The sequence below is a fragment of the Chelonoidis abingdonii genome, chromosome 3, assembly GCF_003597395.2.
Source record: "Chelonoidis abingdonii isolate Lonesome George chromosome 3, CheloAbing_2.0, whole genome shotgun sequence".
NCBI classification, from domain to species: Eukaryota; Metazoa; Chordata; order Testudines; family Testudinidae; genus Chelonoidis; species Chelonoidis abingdonii.
This window is the reverse complement of record NC_133771.1, coordinates 46,505,364-46,527,014: the sequence shown is the minus strand read 5'-3', so window position 1 is coordinate 46,527,014 and position 21,651 is coordinate 46,505,364. Positions and strand designations below refer to the sequence as shown.

At 41.7% G+C, this 21,651-nt stretch overlaps 1 protein-coding gene across 5 annotated transcripts in view; it reads right to left on the bottom strand.

The window, feature by feature from the left end:
- The window catches only part of MCPH1 (microcephalin 1), a 228,769-nt gene that overhangs the window by 160,851 nt on the left and 46,267 nt on the right, over nt 1–21,651 (bottom strand). For 3 of the 5 annotated variants that reach the window (XM_032772630.2, XM_032772623.2, XM_075063714.1), the window contains 2 exons: nt 5,845–5,882; nt 2,148–2,310 (listed from right to left, as the gene is read on the bottom strand). In XM_032772630.2, the coding sequence (XP_032628521.1) occupies nt 2,148–2,310; nt 5,845–5,882 (201 nt within the window). The remainder of the gene's footprint in view (nt 1–2,147; nt 2,311–5,844; nt 5,883–21,651) is intronic. The other 2 variants (XM_075063715.1, XM_075063716.1) reach the window with 1 other exon arrangement.

Genomic DNA, 21,651 nt, shown 5'->3' with positions numbered 1-21,651 from the left:
TCTGCTGCACTGAGTTTTATGCATGCCAGTTTTCGGATTGTGTCCATGACCCTCTCTCCAGATCAAGGCTGTTATTTTCAAGACCTTTGTCTGCCAAAGCCTTTGAACTAAGTGTCAACCCATCTGTGTGCTATTTTCCCCAGGGGTCACAACTTCAAAAAGACTTGTTACCTGCATTGTTTAAGTATTGGGGATTAGTTCCTGCAGGAAGCATCTGTTATCTGACCCATTAGGCAGGAATACAATCACTAGCAAGCCCACAAAGATACATATAACATACACTTAATACAATAGTGTTTGCATATTTATTCCATGACTCCATAGCATCTATCACACTTGCCTATATCCTACTCATCCACAACTTCTACTTACTTCAGTGAGTGCGTTGCCCACACATCAACTCATTTTAAAGAAAAAAAAAAGTGAAGACAGCTTAAAGATTTGATCAAATAATACTTAAGAAACAAATTAATCCCTGATCTATTCCATTCACTTCCCTGGCATTATAGCATGGATAAAGTTGGCCCAGTGGGTAAAAGTGTTGATCTTAATATGATCCTATGTGGATTATTCCTAATCAAGCGATACTTTTGGCTTTGTTCCTAGTCAATGCTCTGTTGGAGCTCTTGACATAGAACATTACATGAGAACAATGAGATCATGATAATCATGAGAGAAGTGCAACTGACATTCGACAAAACAGAAATTGATTCTACCAAAATATTATCAACTACACAAAGAACAGGAAAAAAATTACTAAGATTTGTTTATAATGTTAGTTATTTGAAGCAATTTTTGGATGGAAGTATATAATTTTCATGTTCATTGGATCTTTTAAAGAAAGAAGAAGATATCTTTATAGGGTGCTAAACAGTATATCTTTATGTGAAGTATTAAATGATACAAGATTATGGGTAGGGGTGCTGGAACAAGTTTTATAGTGGATAGTGCTTAGACCCCACTAAACCAAACTGTAAACCCAATAGGTAATGGAAACTACTTCAAGCCAGGAGTGTGGCAGCACTCCAAGTTCCAGCACCTATGATTACGGGCCAGATTTTTTGAAGTATTAGGCACCTAAAATATTAGCTAGTTGCCTAGTGCAGCAGTTCTTAACCAGGGGTACACGTAACCAGGGGGTACACAGAAGTCTTTCATGTGGTACATCAACTCATATAGATATTTGCTTAGTTTTACAACAGGCTACATAAAAAACCCTAGTAAAGTCAGAACAAATTAAAATTTCATACCGCTCTATATACTATACACTAAATGTAAGTACAATATTTATATTCCAATTGATTTATTTTAGAATTATATGGTAAAAATGAGAAAGTAAGTAATTCGTCAGTAATAGTGTGCTGTGACACTTTTGTATTTTTAGCTCTGATTTTGTAAGCAAGTAGTTTTTAAATAAAGGTGAAACTTGGGGTATGCAAGACAAAGCAGACTCCTGAACGGGGTACAGTAGTCTGGAAATGTTGAAAGCCACTGACCTAGTAGGATTTTCAAACACCTACACACCTAACTCCCATTGATTTCATGGAAGTTTGACACCTAGGTACCTTAGAAAATCCCACTAAGTTCCTATCTGCTGCTTTAGGTGCCTAATTACCTTTAGAAATCTGGCCCTATGACATTGGTCCTCTATTCTTGGTTATAAGGCAACAACATGATTGATATACTTGAAACAATACAAACTATTACATTTTAAACTAATATATATAAGAATACAAGAAATTGACCAAGAAAACACATTCAAAGCAATCATGATGCACATCTTCAGACTACATAGTTGTTTGTATACAAGGTTTTCATAAAGCATGTTTTCCAATCTTCTTGTCTTCCTTTTTGTAGATCATAAAAAGGAAGAAACTGTTTTATCTAAAAATAGATTCCCTTAACAGATGTTTCAATATCATTTTAGAAGTGCTTAAAAAAAACCCACCCCACTTATGACAATTTTTGTGTATTCAATATTTGCAAAAATAGAGCTACTTGTTTCAGAACAGAATTCTATTTAATGGAAAAGAATAATGAAGACGCCATTGCTTATCGCAAGATTTTTATAGGGATGTTATATCCTAGCTAATGCTGAACAAACAAACCTGATTTACTTTATTGTAAAATTCAGATCTCTCTCTTACCCATTCATAACACACAATCCAGCAGCCCCGGGCAATTCCCAGCATTACATTCAAGGTGCGACGAGGACTCCCTGTAACCACGTGAGTAGTCGTTTCACATACATCATCCGAAAACAAAAAGCCTCCCAGTTTATTCACCACCTGAATTATTGCACACTGCTTCCTGCCAAAACACAGAAGGGGGGGTGGGGAAACCACAATCAGTAGAACTCAATATTAAATGTTTACTTTATATACAGCAACTATTAGGGTATATGCATAAATGTAAAAATTCAGGCAAAACTTTTGCTTAACAGATTTCACCAGGAAATTCCAGTTGTTAAAGACCTCCAAACATCAGGCCACATTTAGCCAGGGTGGATAAAAATCAATTATTTAAAAAAAAATTTTTAAAAAGGATTTTTTTTTAATTTAAATAGGATTTTGTTGATAAAATGTTTTTTGAGGGAAAAACCTATCTAAAGATAAAGATACATTATAGTTCAAAGATATCTCATAATGGAATAGGGATTATAAATTACAATTCTATAGTATGACACAATATATTCATGTAATGTTTAAGAAAAGTTTTGTAAATGAGTTCCAACAGTTCATGGATTAGGAACCCAATTTTATGGGGTTCCAGAGGCTTCTGTATAGATTATTTAGGTTAATCTTTCTATCTCAGTGCTCAGTCTAGATGATACCAACAGAGATGCTTAGTTTTACAGTTTTCAAACTGGATGTGTCTCTCTAGAGGTAACATGCTTGTTAACAGAATAATGTTCTTAAATAAATTAATGATATATAGAGGTGAGAAATAACAGACCTCAATTCTATTGTCCCTCTGCTAATTTGTGTACACAGAGTCAATCCCTTCTCTCTCTCTAAAAGTGTAAAGTTTTTAAAAGGTCAATGAATAGAAGATTATTGGGGGTGGAATAGATCTGGACAAGGAGAAGTCTGGAGATAAATGTGAGAAGTGAGGGACATATGCTTGTTTTGTTAAAATATTATATGTTTGCTGTTGAAGCAAAAAATCCAGAATACTTAACATACTGTGTGTCATGCACCTTTCCTGGCCATCCCACGTTGATGTCGGTGAAACATCCCTTGTGATCCACCAGTGCTTGCAGCACCATTGAGAAGTACCCCTTGTGCTTTATGTACTGGTTGGCAAGGTAGTCTGGTGCCAAGTTGGGGATGTGTGTTCCATCTATTGCCCCACCACAGTTACGGAATCCCATTGCAGCAAAGCCATCCAGTATGACCTACACATTTTCCCAGAATCACTATCCTTGATAACAGAATGTCAATGATTGCATAAGCTACTTGGATTACAGCAAACCCCACAGTAGACTTGCCCATTCCAAATTGATTCCCAACTGACCGGTAACAGTCAGGCGTTGCAAGCTTCCACAGGGCTATCGCCACTCGCTTCTCAACTGTCAGGGCAGCTCTCATCTTGGTATTTCTGTGATTCAGGGTGGTGGAAAGCAACTCTCAGAGTTCCAGGAAAGTGGACTTACGCATGCGAAAGTTTTGCAGCCACTGTGAATCATCCCATACCTGCAACACTATGCGGTCCCACCAGTCTGTGCTTGTTTGCCTGGGCCAGAATCAGTGTTCCACTGTATCAACCAGCCCCAGTGCCACCATGATGTCTTGATTGCCAGAGCCCTTGCTTTGAGGAATGTCTGTGTCCATGTCCTCATCAAAGTCCTCCTCATGCTGGTGTCTCTTAGCCTGGTTCTGCATATACTCCAGGATAATGTGTGAGGTGTATACTATGCTCACAATGGTGGTCCATGCTTGCTGTGGTTTGGCATCTGCATGGGTAACCCAGGAAAAAAGGTGCGAAATAATTGTCTGCTGTTGCTTTCACAGAGGGAGGGGCAACTGATGACATGTACCTGAAACCACCCGTGGCAATATTTTTGCCCCATAAGGCATTGGGAGCCTAACCCAGAATTCCAATGAGCAGCGGAGACTTCAGGAACTGTAGGATAGCTACCCACAGTGCACCGCTCTGTAAGTCAATGCTAGCCATGGTAGTGAGGACACACTCCGCCGACTTAATGCGCTTAATGTGGATATATGCAATCAACTGTATAAAATTGATTTCTAAAAATCTACTTCTATAAAATCGAACTAATTTCATAGTGTAGACATACCCTATGTGAGTGCAATAATACTCAAATATTAAGCAGATTTAATAATATATAGGATCCACGCAAGAAGATTACATTTAATGTGAGAAAGAATGGTTTTGCAATACGGCCATGAGACCTGGGTTGTTTTTCCAGTTCTGACGACTTTTTCCTGTCTTTTTGGACAAATCACAACCTCCCTGTGCTTCATTTGTCTCATCTGTAACATGGTGATCATATTTATCTACCTTATAGGGGATGCTGTGTTGTGTAGTTAAATGTAAGGCTTGTGAAGTGCACTGATGCTCTATGGATGTGTGTTACGTGTCGAGTTTCATGAGGCATAAAGAAGATAAAACTAAAACTATATTTTAAGTTTTTCTGCTTCCTGAGCTATTATTTTATCATCAAAGTGGAAAAATTGACAGAAACATGGTTAGTAGCTATCTTTAAAGAAATGCTTTAGACAAGTGCATTTTTAAAGTATTCATCTTTATATAACCATCATGGTTTACCAAATGTTTTCAAACCTGAAACAGACATGTGGGTGGCACAAATAACTTGTTATTTTTTTCAAAGGAATTTAACAGAAAATATGGGACTGTGTTTTTGTTGGACGATCTTTATTTTGCAAGAGTTTAAGGAGAATAAAAAGAGTATACCAGAAAAATACTAACTCTTCCACAAATATGCAGTGGCAGCTGGATTTTAATGCTTTGTAAACAAGTGTCTAAACACACCTAAAAGAGATACTTCTTTAACAGCTATTTATGTGAAAGAAAATATTTAAACTGATGTTTTAGACCATTATGGATGTTCTTTAAAAAAACAAATTCAAATACATATGGAGGAAACCAAAGGTAAAAACTCCAAGCCATTTACTGTACAATCCTCCATTTCCTCCCCAAAACTCCCAATTTATTTCAAATTGAAGTTTTCCCTGTAGTTTTATTACCTTTAATTACTGTGTAGGACAACCATAACATGTACTCTAGTCTAATGGTTCTCAACCTTTCCAGACTACTGCACCCCATTCAGGAGTCTGATTTGCCTATTGTACCCCAAGTTTCACCTCACTTAACAAATACTTGCTTACAAAATCAGAGCTAAAAATACAAAAAAGTGTCACAGCACACTATTACGGAAAAATTGCTTATTTTCTCATTTTTACCATATAATTCTAAAATAAATCAACTGGAATATAAATACTGTACTTACATTTCAGTGTATAGTATATTATATAGAACAGTATAAACAAGTCATTGTGTGAAATTTTAGTTTGTACCAGCTTCGCTAGTACTTTTTATGTAGCCTGTTGTAATACTAGGCAAATATATAGATGAGCTGATGTACCCCTTGGAAGACCTCTGTGTACCCCAGGTAGAGAACTTCTGCTCTAGTCTACAGAACACCACCATGTATTTAAGCATATGCATGCCACTCAACAGAAGGAAATATACTTCATGGATAACCTACAAATAAATTTAATTCAGTATGTGAAAGCCAAGACTATAAACAAGCTCAAAATTTACATTGAATAGAAAGACACAAAAACATCTAGTACTTACTCAGAGGACATGCTTGTCATGACTAATGTTCTTGTTGGCTAGAGATTTTAAAAAGGAAGAACAAGAAAACAAAGTCAAAAATATGAAAAACTTTTTCCCACAGAAACTAAGTTATAATAGATTCCAGTAAAGACACCAAAGTAAATCAGGATTAAGACACTAGTTCGTAGGCCTGCTGCATGTTGCAGGAAATAAGAACTCTGAACAGATTACATGTCACATGATTCCAAGGACAGTGATGTTCAGGCATATCACAAGTAATGCACTTCGGCATCAGGGAAGGCAATCGCTATACACGGCACAAAAACTTTCTGCCATCTGCCCTTCTCTGAAGCATAACCAAATGCTCCAATGGCACCATCCAAATATGTTAATAATCACTTAAATGGACAGAAATATTTATTGGGGGAAAACTTAGAATTTATTATAAAAGGAGGACTAGAGCCTCAGAATCCCCTTATAACAACCATTTGTTAAGATACAAGTGTAAAATCACCAATGTGGTGCCTGGGCAAGAGACGATGCAAACAAGATGGTTCTGTAATACTAGTTTCAGCTGGTGATAATGATTAATACTTTCAAATTAGTTTATAAAAACTTCAGTCCAATGCCACTGTACAGGTACCATACTTTGAGTTACGCCTTTGAGCTGGTAACCAATCATTAGAAGAAAATTAGGTATATTACCAAGATACAGAATATATTCATTCTCTCAGCAAATCTATGTTTTCATTTAACATAGAAAATTGTGGCAAAGTACTTATTCATCTTTCTGAAGCATATATATTGCATATAGCTTCAACCTGTCTACTTTAGAAACAGATATACCTAAAATAAGTTTTCCAAAAAACTGAAGGCAAGCAGATCTGCTTAGTACTATATTACTACATACACTATCCACAGGAACAAAAAGGTATGTAAGGTTTGTTTGAAAATATTTGTATGATTCATATAGTGTTTTAAATAAATCTGTGCTCTAGAAGTTTTCCTACGAATCTATTGATCCACAGCAGATCCACACAGTCTCTCTTCCACTGTTTCCCCATGCCATGTCACAACCCCAAGTTTGCTGACCCCTTCCCCACAACTATTTTCCTTTGAATCATGTACATAGTTGAGAATGCCTAAGATACTGTAAATCAGCTTAAAGCTTGTAGCACAGGCTCAAGAGGTGGCTGAACACCTCACTGCATCTTACTTATTAATGAATCACAATTAGAGAAAGAACAGACTCAAAGTATAAACTCCCCTACCAATGCAGAATTATTCTCCATTGTATAGTCAAGTAATATAAGGAGTGTTCCTTGGAATTATTTTACTAGACTAATGGCTTTTACTTTGCAGCAAGAATGCGTATTCATTCTTTGATGTGAATGGGCTTTAAATAAATAATTTGGCTTCAGATTATAGTGAGTTATAACGATCAATGGTGTAAACACACTCACATTTTTCCCTTTGCTTAAATGCTTTGTTCCTATCCTGTGATAAGTTAGTATGTTATTTTTTAAAGAAATGGGATAAGGACACAGAAAAGCCAATAAAAGACAGTTTTCAGAGTTTGAAATAGACAATAAAAACTTAAAGAAAATTCAAAAGAAGAGAGACCATCCACAGTTCAGCTTTTGGGAAATAAATACACGAACACAGAAATAGAATTTTTAGAAATGTATGTATCTGTACATTTAATTTGCGAATAACTGGAGGATGAAGGGGTGATCACGAGCAGCCAGCATGGATTTACTAAGAACAAATCATGCCAAACTAGCTTGATTTCCTTCTTTGGCAAGATAACTGGTTTGGTGGATAGGAAGAACGTGGTGGGCATAATATATCTGGATTTAAGCAAGCCTTTTGACACAGTCCTACATAACATTCTGATAAACAAGCTGGAGAAATGTGGGCTTGATGGAACTACCATTGAGTGGATACATAATGGGTTACACAACCTCAAACAAAGAGTCACTGTTAATGGAATGATTATTCCTGGGGGAATTCTGTGACACTGACAGGGATGCAAAGCGAAGCTGCAAGAGCAGCCACACACCACTCCCTAGCAGTGCAGTTACATCATTTCAGGCACCTTGAGCAGCCAGTGGAGAGGTAAATCACCATAGGGCTGGGGACACCCCATCCAGTGTCTCCTACCCTGCGCTGGGATCAGCTGCTAGTCCCGGCTGGGCTGAAGGCAGGAGAGGACAGGATTTCCTCTTCCCCTGCAATGAGTGTCTGGGGCTGTGTCAGACCCATCTCCAGAAACCTTCTCCAGCTGCAGGAAGCTCAGGATCCTCCTCTGCTTCCTACCCCTATCACTCCTCAACCACGGGGGGGAGGGGGAGGTCACTGTGCAGGGAGCTGCTTCCCCATCCGCCCAACCCCTGTGCATCTGGACCTCTCATATCCAGATACTCCCGCCAAGCCTCACCCTATACACCCAGAACTCCCCTAGCCCTCCATACCTGAACCCCATCCCACTGAACCTCAACTCCTGCATCTGGAGCCCCCCTGCACCCAGACTTTCTGCCTTTGGACCCCAACTCCTGCACCCAGACCACCCCTTCCCTGAGCTGTCTGCACTCAAACCCCCACCCTGATGTGCCTCAGCTCCCTGCACCGCCCTGAGCCCCCACATGCAGAACCCCAAGCCAGACTCCAACTACCAGCACCCAGACCCCTCTGCTGAGCCCCAACAACTGTCACCTGCAAGCCCCTGCAGAGTCCCATTGCTCCTGCACCTGGAACCCCCACAACAAGCCTCTGTGCATCCAGATCCCCCCCACACCTAGACCTCCCACTGAACTGCCTGCACCCAGATTGTCCCACACTGAATCCTCTCACCCTACATTTGGATCCCCCCACACTGAGCCTCTTCCACACTTGGATCCTGCCTGATTGAGCCTGCCTGCTCCACACCTGGTGTAGAGAGGCAGGGCCCCAGGGTGTTTCTGGGACAGGCCTAGGCATTGTGCTGTGTCATGGTCGGGTGCAGCCTCACTACTAAGTCTGTGTCCCCGGGGTGGAGTGTGGGGAGGCTGCAGGGTGATCTCCCACCTTCGTACAGCCAGTGGCCTGTGCTACCCGCTGCCATGCTGGAACCTCTGCGTTTATTTATTTGACAAATAAAGCTTGCAGAGCTTTGTTGAATTTTAAAATATTGTGCACAGAATTTTGAATTTTTTGGCACAGAATGCCTTCAGGAGTAAATGATGGCAATTTGGAAAGAGGTCTCAAGTGGGGTTCCACGGGGATCAGTTCTGGATTTGGTTTATTTAACATCTTTATTAGTGATCAGGATGTAGGAATAGAGAGCATAATGATCAAATCTGCAGATGACACAAAGCTGCAAACACTTTGGAGGATAGAGCTAAAATTCAAAGGGTCTTGATAAATTGGAGAACTGGCCTACAGATGACAAAATGAACGTCAACAAAGCCAAATGTAAGATGCTACACTTAGGGAAGAAAAACAAAATGCAAAATACAGAATGGGGGACAACTGAGAAGGATCTGGGAGTTGTAGAGGATCACAACCTCAGCATGAGTCAACAATGCGATGCTGTTGCAAAAAAAGCAAATGCAATTTTGGGTTGCATTAACAGAGGCATAGCATGTAAGTCACAGGAGGTGATAACACCGCTCTACTTGGCGCTGGTTAGGATTCAGCTAGAGAACTGTGTCCAATTTCAGTCACCGATTTAGAGAAACTAGAAAAGATCCAGAGGCAAGCAACAAAGATGGGATGGATGCAAGCCATATGAGCAAAGGTTGAAGGAACTGAGTATGTTTAGTTTGGAAAGAGGAGATTAAGGAAGGACATGATAGTGGTCTTCAAATACTCAAAAGGCTGCCATTAAAAAGATGAAGAAAAGTTGTTCTCTTGCCACAGAGCACATAACAAGAGGCAATGAGTTCAAACTACAGTATAGGAGATTTAAATTAAATCTCAGAAAAAAAAATCTTAACTGTAAGAACAGTAGGACAATAGAACAGACTTCCTAGGGAAGTCATGGAAGCTCTTTCATTGCAGGTTTTCAAAAAGAGGCTAGATACCCATCCATCTTGGATGGTTTAAATACAACAAAACCTGCATCTTGGTAAGAGATTAGATTAAACATACTCTTGCATCTCTTCTGACTTTATGCTTTTATGATTCTACATATATACAGAATGAAGACAAAAAAAATGAGTGTGTTGAAAACACACAAGCACTAGCCACAACGTGTCTAGCCACAGCTCGTCTAGCCACAGCTATGAAAAATACTTTTGAAAAGATTTATATTTATTACACCTGAGATTTAGGAAACATTGCTGTAAGTTACACAGACATTTGATAATAGTTCAAAAGTAAACAATTACAGAATACAAAAAAAATTAAAGAGTCAGTCAAGTATAGAGGAATAACAAAGGGAAAAAAAGAAAAACAGTGCAAAAAGTGAGGTGGTGTGCTGACATGGTGGTGATAAATAGGAGGTATATCTGAAGATTAGCCAGTGTGAAAAACTATGAACCCAGTCCTGCTGCACTTTAACTAGAAACGTACAATGCATCTTACCAAACACTTAATTTGCTAATGGTAGCACCTGCTGATTATGTCTGTACTTACTGCTATCCTAATGACTGGACAGAAGATTTTTATTTATATATCTAAGATAGTTAAATTTCATTCTTTTCTTAGCCAAAAGATTTTCCACTTTATTTTTGCCAAATTCACATAAGCTGTTAGTGTCAATAGCTCTTGGAATCTTCATCAGCTTAATACAATTTCGTAAAAAAATAAATCCAACTTCTGGACTTTTCATTTTCATATTAGGCATTCAAATATATCCTTCCAATAAAACCCTGGATCCAGGTGATATGGTCTTGTTTACTACCAGCATGGGGCATATTCCTATGGGCAGTGTCATGGAAGCCATTAGGGGAATAGCAAGATGGTGGCACGGTCAATAGTTAGATTGTATATCTGTAAAATACTAGGAGTCAGGATTCAATTTGGCCACTTTACACCCAGGGCAGAGGCTGGGGCCATGTAAAGAAGTCCCCAAAAGCTGCATATCTAGCTATGAAAGGACTGACCCAGCACAGGCACTGCAAAAGTGCCATAGTGGTTGTATTGGGGCAGGGGTGGGGGCGACAGAGACTTACGGGGGGTAGGGCCCCAGCATGACATGCTGCAGAGATCCCAGGCAGCACTGTGGCACTTTGCACAGCCCAGAGAAGCTGCTGTAACTTAGGGACTGTCTAAGTTACACTGAGGCCTCTTCAGCCCGCAGAGGCTCAGGGCTGGGAGACCACACAGATAGCTTTAAAAGACTACAGTTCCCCACCCTATTCCCGCCACCTGGGTAGCAAATCTCATCCTATGCATTTATATTACTGTAGGTTGCCTCAGCACAAACTCAATACTTTGGAGTACACCAGTATTAATAGTCAGGCTCTGAACATTGCTGAACTTGCATTCAAAGATATGCTACCCCAAATGTACCACAAAAGCTGCCTAACTGAAGGTCAATACACAGAGTTGAAGTACAGCCCTCATGCAGCTGCTTCTCAAGCCTAGAAACTGAGATATTGGCTGCAGCCTCCAGTGACAAATATTCAGGGTGTAAATACTGCTGGATCCACACAACTGTGGATCCTACAGCCTGTCCTGACATCACTCCCTTTAAAGTTAGCGTTGTGAGGCCATCAGAGAATCTCTGGGGCACACAGAATGGGTACAGCAACCAGCCTGTGTGAATGCTCTGTTAGTAGCTTCTCTTTTAAAATGTCCACCATGAGGTTTAAGGAACACAGAAGTCCATATGCAAACTATGAACTGGAAACTATGGGGTGAATTTCACTCCCAATGAACAGTTATTCCTTCTTCATTCAGAAGTGCACATTTCTGCAAGCTAGGGGTCATCTATTAAGCAGACATGTACCCTATTGCTTCAATAGGACAACCCCCATGTTTTAAGATGGTTGTCCAGTAGAAAAATTGAGCCAAACTATGTTTTAATTTTTAGTTCTACATTTTTCAAATTAATTGCTTTTACTCCCTTTTGCCCCTTTATATACACTATCTACACTATTTGTGTCTGGTTTATTTTACATTGTGCTTTTATCATAAAACATGTTTTGAATTAGCAGTTTCTTTTCTAAATGGTAAAAACACATCTGGGGAGCATCAATGAGTTTCTAATGCACATTTATACCAGAATTATTGCTAATAAAATACTGGAAAAGGTGGCATTAGGCAAACTGACCCTTTTTATTTATCATTCATCTGTGATTCCTAAAGATCTTCACATTTGTATTCTAAAACAGAACACATTTTTCCCAAATGACACAAAGTCTGGAATACGTGCTGTGATATAAATTAGACACCTATAGGACCTTTACATGATTTCTGCTTTTTCTTTAAGTCTTTCTCATAAATACAGTTGCATTAAATATTTCACTTTAGAGTCTGCCAACAAGAATATTTTTTCCAAGCCACATGAAATATAAACCATGTATTTCAATACCTCTCAAAGGAAACAGCATTTATAAATCCTGCCAGTTCTTAAAAACAATGTGATATTTCCTGTATGTTAACTGACCTATACTGCAAAGAGACACACCCAGCCTCCAAATTTGTTCTCTGACTGCTAAATAAAATGCATCCATGATAAAAATTTGCTTGGAACAATCATATTTTACATTTGTTCCTGGCTAAGTTCTGGATGTAAGGTCTGAGGAAGTTAGGCATCTCATCCTCACAGGCCAAGTGGAATTTGCCCAAGCAACATATGCCACCTATTTAATATGCACTACTTTGTCCAAATATTCCCCTACTGGCTGTACCACTAAATCTGGAGAAAGCCAAAACCTACAGTGCAATTATTTCAGTGACGAAGGAAATAGGACCACAAGTGCTTATCATCTCCTCAACCAGATGAGAAAGCCAGGTAAAAGAACTGAACTTTCCATATTTGCAAAAAAACCAGGAGTACTTGTGGCACCTTAGAGACTAACAAATTTATTTGAGATTAAGCTATAGTAGGCTACAGCCCACTTCATCGGATGCATAGAATGGAACATATAGTAAGAAATATACATATATATAGAGAACATGAAAAGGTGGAAGTTGCCATACCAACTCTAAAAGGCTAATTAATTAAGATGAACTATTATCACTGGGAGAAAAAAAGTTTTGTAGGGATAATCAAGATGGCCCACAAAAAGGTGTGAGGATACTTAACATGAGGAAATAGATTTAATTTGTGTAATGACCCAGCCACTCCTAGTCTCTATTCAAGCCAAAGTTAATGTTATCTAGTTTGCATATTAATTCAAGTTCAGCAGTTTCTTGTCGGAGTCTGTTTTTGATGCTTTTCCTCTTACAAAACTGCCACTTTTAAGTCTGTTACTGAATGACCACAGAGGCAGGGAAGGGCAAACCTTTTGGCCTGAGGGCCACACCAGGTTTAGGAAATTGTATGGCAGGCCAGTCAGGGAAGGTTGTGCCTCCCCAAACAGCCAGGCATGGCCCGGCCCCCTATCTGACCCCCCTGCTTCTCACCCCCTGATGGCCCTCTCCTGGACTCCTGCCCCATCTAACACCTCCTGTTCCCTGACGGCCCCCCCCCGGAGCCCTTGCCCCATCCAACCTGCCCTGCTCCATCTCCTGACAGCCCCCAGAACATCCACCCCTGACTGTCCCCCGCTATCCCATCCAACCCCTCTTCTCATTCCTGACTGCCCCCTCAGGAACCCTGTCCCCCTCCCTCTGACTGCCCCGACCCCTATCCACCTCCCTGCTCCCTGATCACCACCCTAAACTCCCCTGCCCTCTAGCCAACCCCCGCTGCTTGGCGCACCCAGTGGCTGGCAGTGCTACAGCCGCACCACCTGGCTGGAGCCAGCCATGCGCAGCAGCACAGAGCACAGGTCAGATTGGGCCCTACAGCTGCGCTGCGCCAGAAGCTCGCAGCCCCGCCACCAAGAGCATTGCACTGGTGGCGCAGTGAGCTGAGGCTGAGGGGGAGGACGAAAAGTAAGGGAGGGGTTAGGGGCTAGCCTCCTGGGCCAGGAGCTCAAGGGGCAGGCAGAAGGGTCCCAAGGGCCAGATGTGGCCCACAGGCAGTAGTTTGCCCACCTCCATGCCAAGGGTTTGGCCAGGGAATCATTCCTAGTGGTGATCACAGACTAGTTAACTAGTTTGGATTTGTCAAGTCCATTTAAAGGCAAAACAGAGTGCAAGAACAATATTCCATTTGTTTAGAGATGCCCAACCTCATCTCCTCTAGGTCATGTGCTTGCCTTAGAATCATAGAGTATTAGGGTTAGAAGAGACCTCAGGAAGTCATCTAGTCCAATCCCCTGCTCAAAGCAGAACCAACACCAACTAAATTATCCCAGCCAGGGCTTTGTCAAGCCTGACCTTAAAAACCTCTAAGAATGGAGATTCCACCACCTCCCTAGGTAACCCATTCCAGTGCTTCAACACCCTCCTAGTGAAAATGTTTTTCCTAATATCCAACCTAAACCTCGCCCACTGCAACTTGATAGCATTGCTTCTTGTTCTGTCATCTACCACCACTAAGAACCGCCTAGCTCCATCCTCTTTGGAACACCCCCTTCAGGTAGTTGAAGGCTACTATCAAATCCCTCCTCACTCTTCTCTTCCGCAGACTAAATAACCCCAGGTCCCTCAGCCTCTCTTTGCAAGTCATGTGCCCTAGCCCCTAATCATTTTTGCTGCCCTCAGCTGGAATCTCTTCAATTTGTCCACATTCCTTCTGTAGTGGGGGGGACCAAAACTGGACGCAATACTCCAGGTGTGACCTCATCAGTGCCAAATAGAGGGGAATAATCACTTCCCTTGATTTGCTAACAATGCTCCTACTAATACAGCCCAATATGATGTTGGCCCTCTTGGTAACAAGGGCACGCTGCTGACTCATACCCAACTTCTTGTTCACTGTAATCCCCAGGCCCTTTTCTGCAGAACTGCTGCTTAGCCAGTCAGTCCCCAGACTGTAGTTGTGCATTGGATTCTTCCTACTTAAGTGCTGGTCTCTGCACTTGACCTTGCTGAACCTCATCAGATTTCTTTTGACCCAATCCTCCAATTTGTCTAAGTCACTCTGAACTCTATCCCTACCCTCCAGCATATCTACCTCTCCCCCCAGCTTAGTATCATCTGTGAACTTGCTGAGGGTACAATTCATCCCATCATCCAGATCATTAATAAAGATGTTGAACAAAACTGGCCCCAGGACTGACGTCTGGGGCACTTACCAGCAAATAGGCCTCTGTCAGTGGCTCTGAACTAAGGCACATACTTTCAATGTTCACTGTTGCATTTTAGAAATCAAGTACTTCAATGACCAGGTCCATAACACAGAACCATGTGGATCACAATGAAACAGCCAAGAATCAGGTCAATTTCACTCTGTTGTAGCTTAGGAAAACTATGATCATGGTCCTCTAATTCAGAGCACAATGCCATCAAACTCCAGGGGGGAGGGATAGCTCAGTGGTTTGAGCATTGGCCTGCTAAACCCAGGGTTGTGAACTCAATCCTTGAGGGGGCTGTTTAGGGATTTGGGGATTGATCCTACTTTGAGCAGAGGGTTGGACTAGATGGTCTCCTGAGGTCCCTTCCAACCCTAATATTCTATGATTTATTTTATCAGCATGAAATGCCGTTCATTCCCAATCCTTCACCTTCCCACACATAAATGTATGACTGTCCCACAGTTGATAACACCCACCGACTACATTCATCAGTTAATCTCAGTGATTTTTAAAAGTTAAGGAATTGTTGTTGCTATACTCTCCAGCCAACCCTGCTCTACTTGCTGGACCTCTAACATTACCCAGCTTGCCAGCCTGCAGTTCTGTTTTTTTCTGTCCCCTGCCTGCAAAGACTACCAGACTTAGCTTCTTGACTCCCCTTCCTAGCTCCACGCAGCAGTTAATTCTAATGCACTCTAATTCAATTAATTCCTCATGGGACACTGGAGAGCAGAGGAAGTGACAGACACTGCTGATAGGACAGGGAGACAAAACTAAATGGCAGGTGCTGGCTGCAACAAAATGGCAAATTTCACTGCAAAAATACTGATTCTGTTGCATCTTGGAAGAATGAAATTCCATGGCACAGAACAGCAAAGTCCAAAGGGCCACCCTGTTATTGAGATAACGGGGGTGCCAAAGAGCTATTATTTCAGACTCTCTTCACACTGGGGGTGGCATCACTCCAATGGTTTAGAGTCTGCTCAGACTTTTCATGTTCTCTTTGCAACAATGATGACTAAAAACAACTGTTCTTTTAAAATGAAAACAAATTCTGGAGCACAATTCTGCAGCAAGGGAAGAATTCCATGGCAAGTTCTGCAGTTTCAGAATACACAATTGCTTGGCTATGACTAATAGCAAATATAGGCACTGGAGCTATTCCTTTGGACAGCTGACCCACAAACAAAGAAGGGTGAGGGTAAAGTAGCATACCTACCTCCATAAAAAGATGGAAAGGTAGATCAGCACCATAAATTCCAATCACAGTACCCAAGAGACTGGAGTAGTGGCAGAGGCTCCACACTCTCTTAAAAGCCAGGGAAATCTGGAGTGGGAAGAAGAAAATCTTCTCTCCAACAGCCAGATACTTTTACAAAGGCAGAGAGAATGGCTTCAGATTAAAGACATGAAATGAACAAGAAAGATGAAACTCCCTGCAGAACCTAGAGTTAGCATTCTGGTAGGAATCCCAAAATCCCACCTTCACCTCCCACCATGTTTCCAGCAGATAGGGATTAAGGATTAGCTTCTCACTTGGGCACTGTCCTGGAACAGTTGACCATTATGTGTCTAGTAAGAAGCTGGGAATGGGTGACATGGGATGGATCACTTGATGATTACCTGTTCTGTTCATTCCCTCTGAAGCACCTTGCATTGGTCACTGTCGGAAGACAGGATACTGGGCTAGATGGACCTTTGGTCTGATCCAGTATGGCTGTTCTTACGTAAGAAGGGTTAGACAGGGAGAGATTAAATTGTCTAAGTCAGAAAAGAAGTTCAGGAGACGGAGATTTTAGAGGCAGAAGAAAGAAGACAACAGAGAATGACAAAGATAACAGGTGAAGGAAGAGAGTAGAAAACAAGAAACACACAAAGATGACAATTTGGAAAAAATATACACCATGAACTACTATTGGAAAAAAGGAGAAGAGGAGGATGAAATAAAAAAGGAAAAGATTGGACAACACACACAGTGGAGGTCAAACATTTTAAAAACTGCTCTGAATCTAAATTTAATCCTGTGAAAATACCAGTTACTGTCTAATGCATGCTCATCTCGCCAAATGATCTGGAGGCAGATCTTGCATGCTTTGCTTTTTATTAAACATTGAGCAATGTGAAAAAAGTTTTTTCAAAGTTAATTAGGAGTAGTTATGATGTTGTACTTCATAATGTTTTATGGAAATATGCTTATGAGTGTGAATATAATGTAAATGGAATACGATTTATGAAAAAGGTCTCTTGTAAGGTTTCATTACAAAGCTTATGATCTACTGAGTGTGTTCATCCCATTTGCTTGCATGTATTATTTCCATGTCTGAAGTTAGGAAAATAAGATATAAACTTGTATGTAACCCCATTAAGTGGAAGCCATGAAGGGTGCTTCAGAATCAATGACCTGTAAATGGCTCTGTTTACTTGCAAACCTTCCTAGGTAGGGTGGGCCAGCCTTGGAAGAATGGAGGCTAGGGTCTCACAGGACACGTGAACATGTCACCTGATATTGGAATCTATATTAAACCTGTTGCTTTTCCATTTAGAAGGAGGAGTGAGGATCCAGAGAGAAAAAATATTCCCATTTTGTACCAAAGCTATAAAAGGAGTTGGAACAGAACAAAGGGAGCTGCCAGTCATGAGAAATTCCCTAGTTACCACCTGAGCTGGAACTAACAAGGACTGTACCAGGAGAAAGGATTGGGCCCAGACTAGGAAGGAGTCTAGTCTGTGAAAGAAACTTATTGGAACATCTCTAAAAGGTGAGATTTACCTGTTCAGTTACTTAATGTATTAGGCTTAGACTTGCGTGGTTTTGCTTTAATTTTGCTTGATAACTTACTTTGTTCTGTCTATTACTTGAAACTACTTACATCCTACTTTTTATACCTAATAAAATCACTTTTGTTTATTAATGAACCCAGAGTAAGTGATTAATACCTGGGGGAGCAAACAGCTGTGCATATCTACCTATCTGTGTTATAGAGGGCGGACAATTTATGTGTTTACCCTGTATAAGCTTTATACAGAATAAAACAGATTTATTTGGGGTTTGGATCCCATTGGGAACTCGGTGTCTGGGTGCTGGAGATAGGTGACCTGCTGAGCAGTTTTTGGTTAAAGTCTGCAGCTTTGGGGGCATGGACCAAACCTGGGTCTGTGTTGCAGGCTAGCAGGGTTCCAGAAGTCCCAAACAGGCAGGGAAAACAGGCTCATAGGTAATTCCAGCACATCAGGTGACAGTTCCAAGGGGGTCTCTGTGATCAAATCTGTAACAGCAGTTTTATGCTCCTACAGCAACAATTTCAATTAAAAAGTTAGCGCAACTATGACTGGAGTCATACAGAAAAAATCCACCTGCAACCATTAGTTTAATTGTTTAAATATAGGAGGTTTAGTTTCCTGGTCCCTTGACAGCTGAATCTGTCTGACTGGCTTGTTTAACTTGATAGTTTGGTGGCTTTGAGTCAATACACTACCACCACTATAGGAATGTGCTTTATAAATATAAAAAATGAAATTTAAAAGCTGACATAAAGCCACAGTTTGTGTGTGTCAACAGCTTCAGCTTTAAAAGTCAGTTTCTTCCTCTGTTGGAGTTTGCACCCCTATGAATATTAATATTTCTTTACCCATCCCCGACAACGGCTGCACACCTTATGTTAAAAAGCTAGTCAGTGTAGCAGCTTGCACTGAGGCAAAACTGGCACTGATTTCAAAGCTAATGAATCTGCAGCATCAAGCACCTTTTATGTTTTCTGTAATGGAGAGGCCCAACAATTTAAATAAGTGTAATATACAAAATAAGTAAAATAAATCTTAACAGATTCTCTTCAACCTACAGTACGAATCCATAAAGAAGTGGTTAATTTAAATGAATAAAGACATAAAAATACAAATTAATTCACTTAATTTTTGTATTACTAATAAACACTTATGTCAATTGCTAATAAAATGGAAAAAGGAAATCTCCTGTTCAGAGTGATTTACAACAATCTTCAAGAGCTGTATGGATATCATTTAGAATGCAGTTCCGTAAACTAGACTATTTCCAACATACAGAATTATGCCAGATATCAGTTAGCTTGCAAAGGATATTCATTTTCCAAAAGTTAAATATCCCAAATGGGAGGATCTCATCAGCAGTAGCTTTTCCTCTTGGTAGTTTTCATGCCAAAAGCGGAACAGGATCAGTTTTACACTGACTCATCACCAAAGCAGCGCACTGAATTGCTTTGGTTTTCTGGCATGCTAATTACAACCTCAAAACAACAATTAGGTGTACCCAACAACAGAAACTAAACTCTCAGTTGTTTACCATAGAGGCTACATTTTACGACTCATCTTTGTGCAAGCCTCCACTGATATTAGTGCGAGTTCTACTGTAAATTAAGGATATTAATGTAGCCTGTAAGTTTATATTTATGATCCAGGAGATAAAGTAAGGAATTTACCCTCTCTGTAGAAGTCGTAAGGCACCCTGGGATAGGTGGTAAAAAAGCAAACAAGTTGATAAGTGTATTAATGTCTTAAAGTGGTAAACAGTGGTAAGATGATTGTATACGGGAATTTTGCTGGGAATGGTATACCTCTATAGACCAGTGGTTCTCAACCAGGGATCCGAGGCTCCCTTGGGGGCCATGAGCAGGTTTGAGGGGAGCCGCCAAGCAGGGCAGAAAGCTGAAAGCCCATCGCATGGGGCTGAGGTCCAGGGCCCTGAGCCCCACCACCTGGAGCTGCAGCCGAAGCCTGAGCAGCGTAGTTTTGCAGGGGCCCCTCTGCCATAGGGCCCCAAGCAATTGCCCTGCTTGCTACCTCTTAATGCTAGCCCTGGCTTTTATATATAGAAAACCAGTTATTTTGGCACAGGTGGGCTGTGGAGTTTTTATAGCATGTTGGTGGGGGGCTCAAAATGAAAAAGGTTGAAAACCCCTACTATAGACTATATCTATAGTATTTCTGAAACATATAGATTCACAGATAAGGCCAGAAGGATCCACTGAGATCATCTAGTCCAGCAGTTCTCAACCCGTGGCTCACGAGCCGCATGTGGCCCAATTAGCACACAGCTACAACCCAACTGTGCTCTAAAGGCTGCCGGGCTGCGGACTGGGGTTCCTGGCTGCCTGGTGCAGCGGGGTCCGGGCTGCCCAGCACAGGCTGCCCAGACCGGGCTGCCCAGTCTGGAATCAGGACTACTGGCTAAGCCAGCCCCACAGAGTCCACTCAGGGGCAGGGGTCTGGGATTGGGGCTGCTCTCATGCATTTAGCCATGCAACAGCCAAGCCATCAGGTGCAGCACTGCCAAATTCAGGTGCAAAGCAGTGCCATGCTTCTGGAACAGCAGATCCAGCCAGAGTGGCAGTCACAGCAGGGCAGCCGCTGAGAGGTCCAGCAGTGTGCCAAACCAGGGTTGACAAGGCCAGACTGGGGCTATTAGGATAACCTTTGCCTTGTCCTGTTTAATCTTCACAAGGAGCCTGTGGATTAATGGCACCAGTGGGAAGGCATTCATTAGAGCCCACAACTATGGGAGCAAAAAGGCGTCTGATAGGGAGCCCCTGTCGAACCCCCGAATCGAGAAGAATACGTGGCACTTTCTGTTCTGCCAGAACGAGTCCACCCAGGGAGTTCCCCACCTTCGGGAGATCACACTGACCACCTCTGGATAGAGAGATCATTCATGGCAAGGTAAGAAGGTTGTGCTGAGGCGATCTGTCACCACGTTCCTGGCTCCGGGGAAGTGTGCAGCCATGAGATGAAGGGCATACTGCACACACAAATCCCAGACGAAAAGCTTCTTGATGAAGGGCTGATGACTGGACTCTGCCTTGCTTGTTGATGTAAAAACATTGTGGCCTTGTCCATCAGAATCAGCACCACCTTAACCTTCAGGTAAGGCAGAAAAGCCTGGCAGGTCAGCCTGGCAGGCCAAGCAATCATCTCAGGACCAACAGCCTTACGTACTGAGATTGCCCTGGTGGCTCCCCAGCCAAGGTCTGAGGCATTCGTCAGGTAACAACCCTGGCTGCCAAATCGGCCTCATCCCAGGCCATCCAGAGGAAGCTCCTCGCCACAGTGGTACCCTTCTCCAAAATGGTGGCAAACTTCTGGTCCAGGTCCTCGAGCAGGGAGTCTTTAAACTTCTTTAGGGAGTCCCACAAAACAAAGTTATATCTGCCCAATGGGGCTTGATGGTTGGACACTCAAAACTGAAGGCTGACTGTCGAATAAACTTTCCTTCTGAAAAGGCCCAGCCTCTTGCCGTCTTTATTTTTGGGAATGGATCTTGCCTGCCCTTGCCTTTCCCTTTCATTGGCCACAGAAATGACCAGTAATCCTAGTGGCAGGTATGTATACAAGTATTCAAACCCTTTAGCAGGCACGAAATCTCTCTTTTCAGCCCACTTGGAGGTTGGAGGGATAGAGGATGGGGTTTGCCAGAGGGCCCTGGCTATCTTTAGAACCCTTTCGTGCACAGGATATGCAACCTGCAAGGGGGTTGTCACCGGAAGCACATTTAAATAGGTTGTCCAATTGCTCCATCATT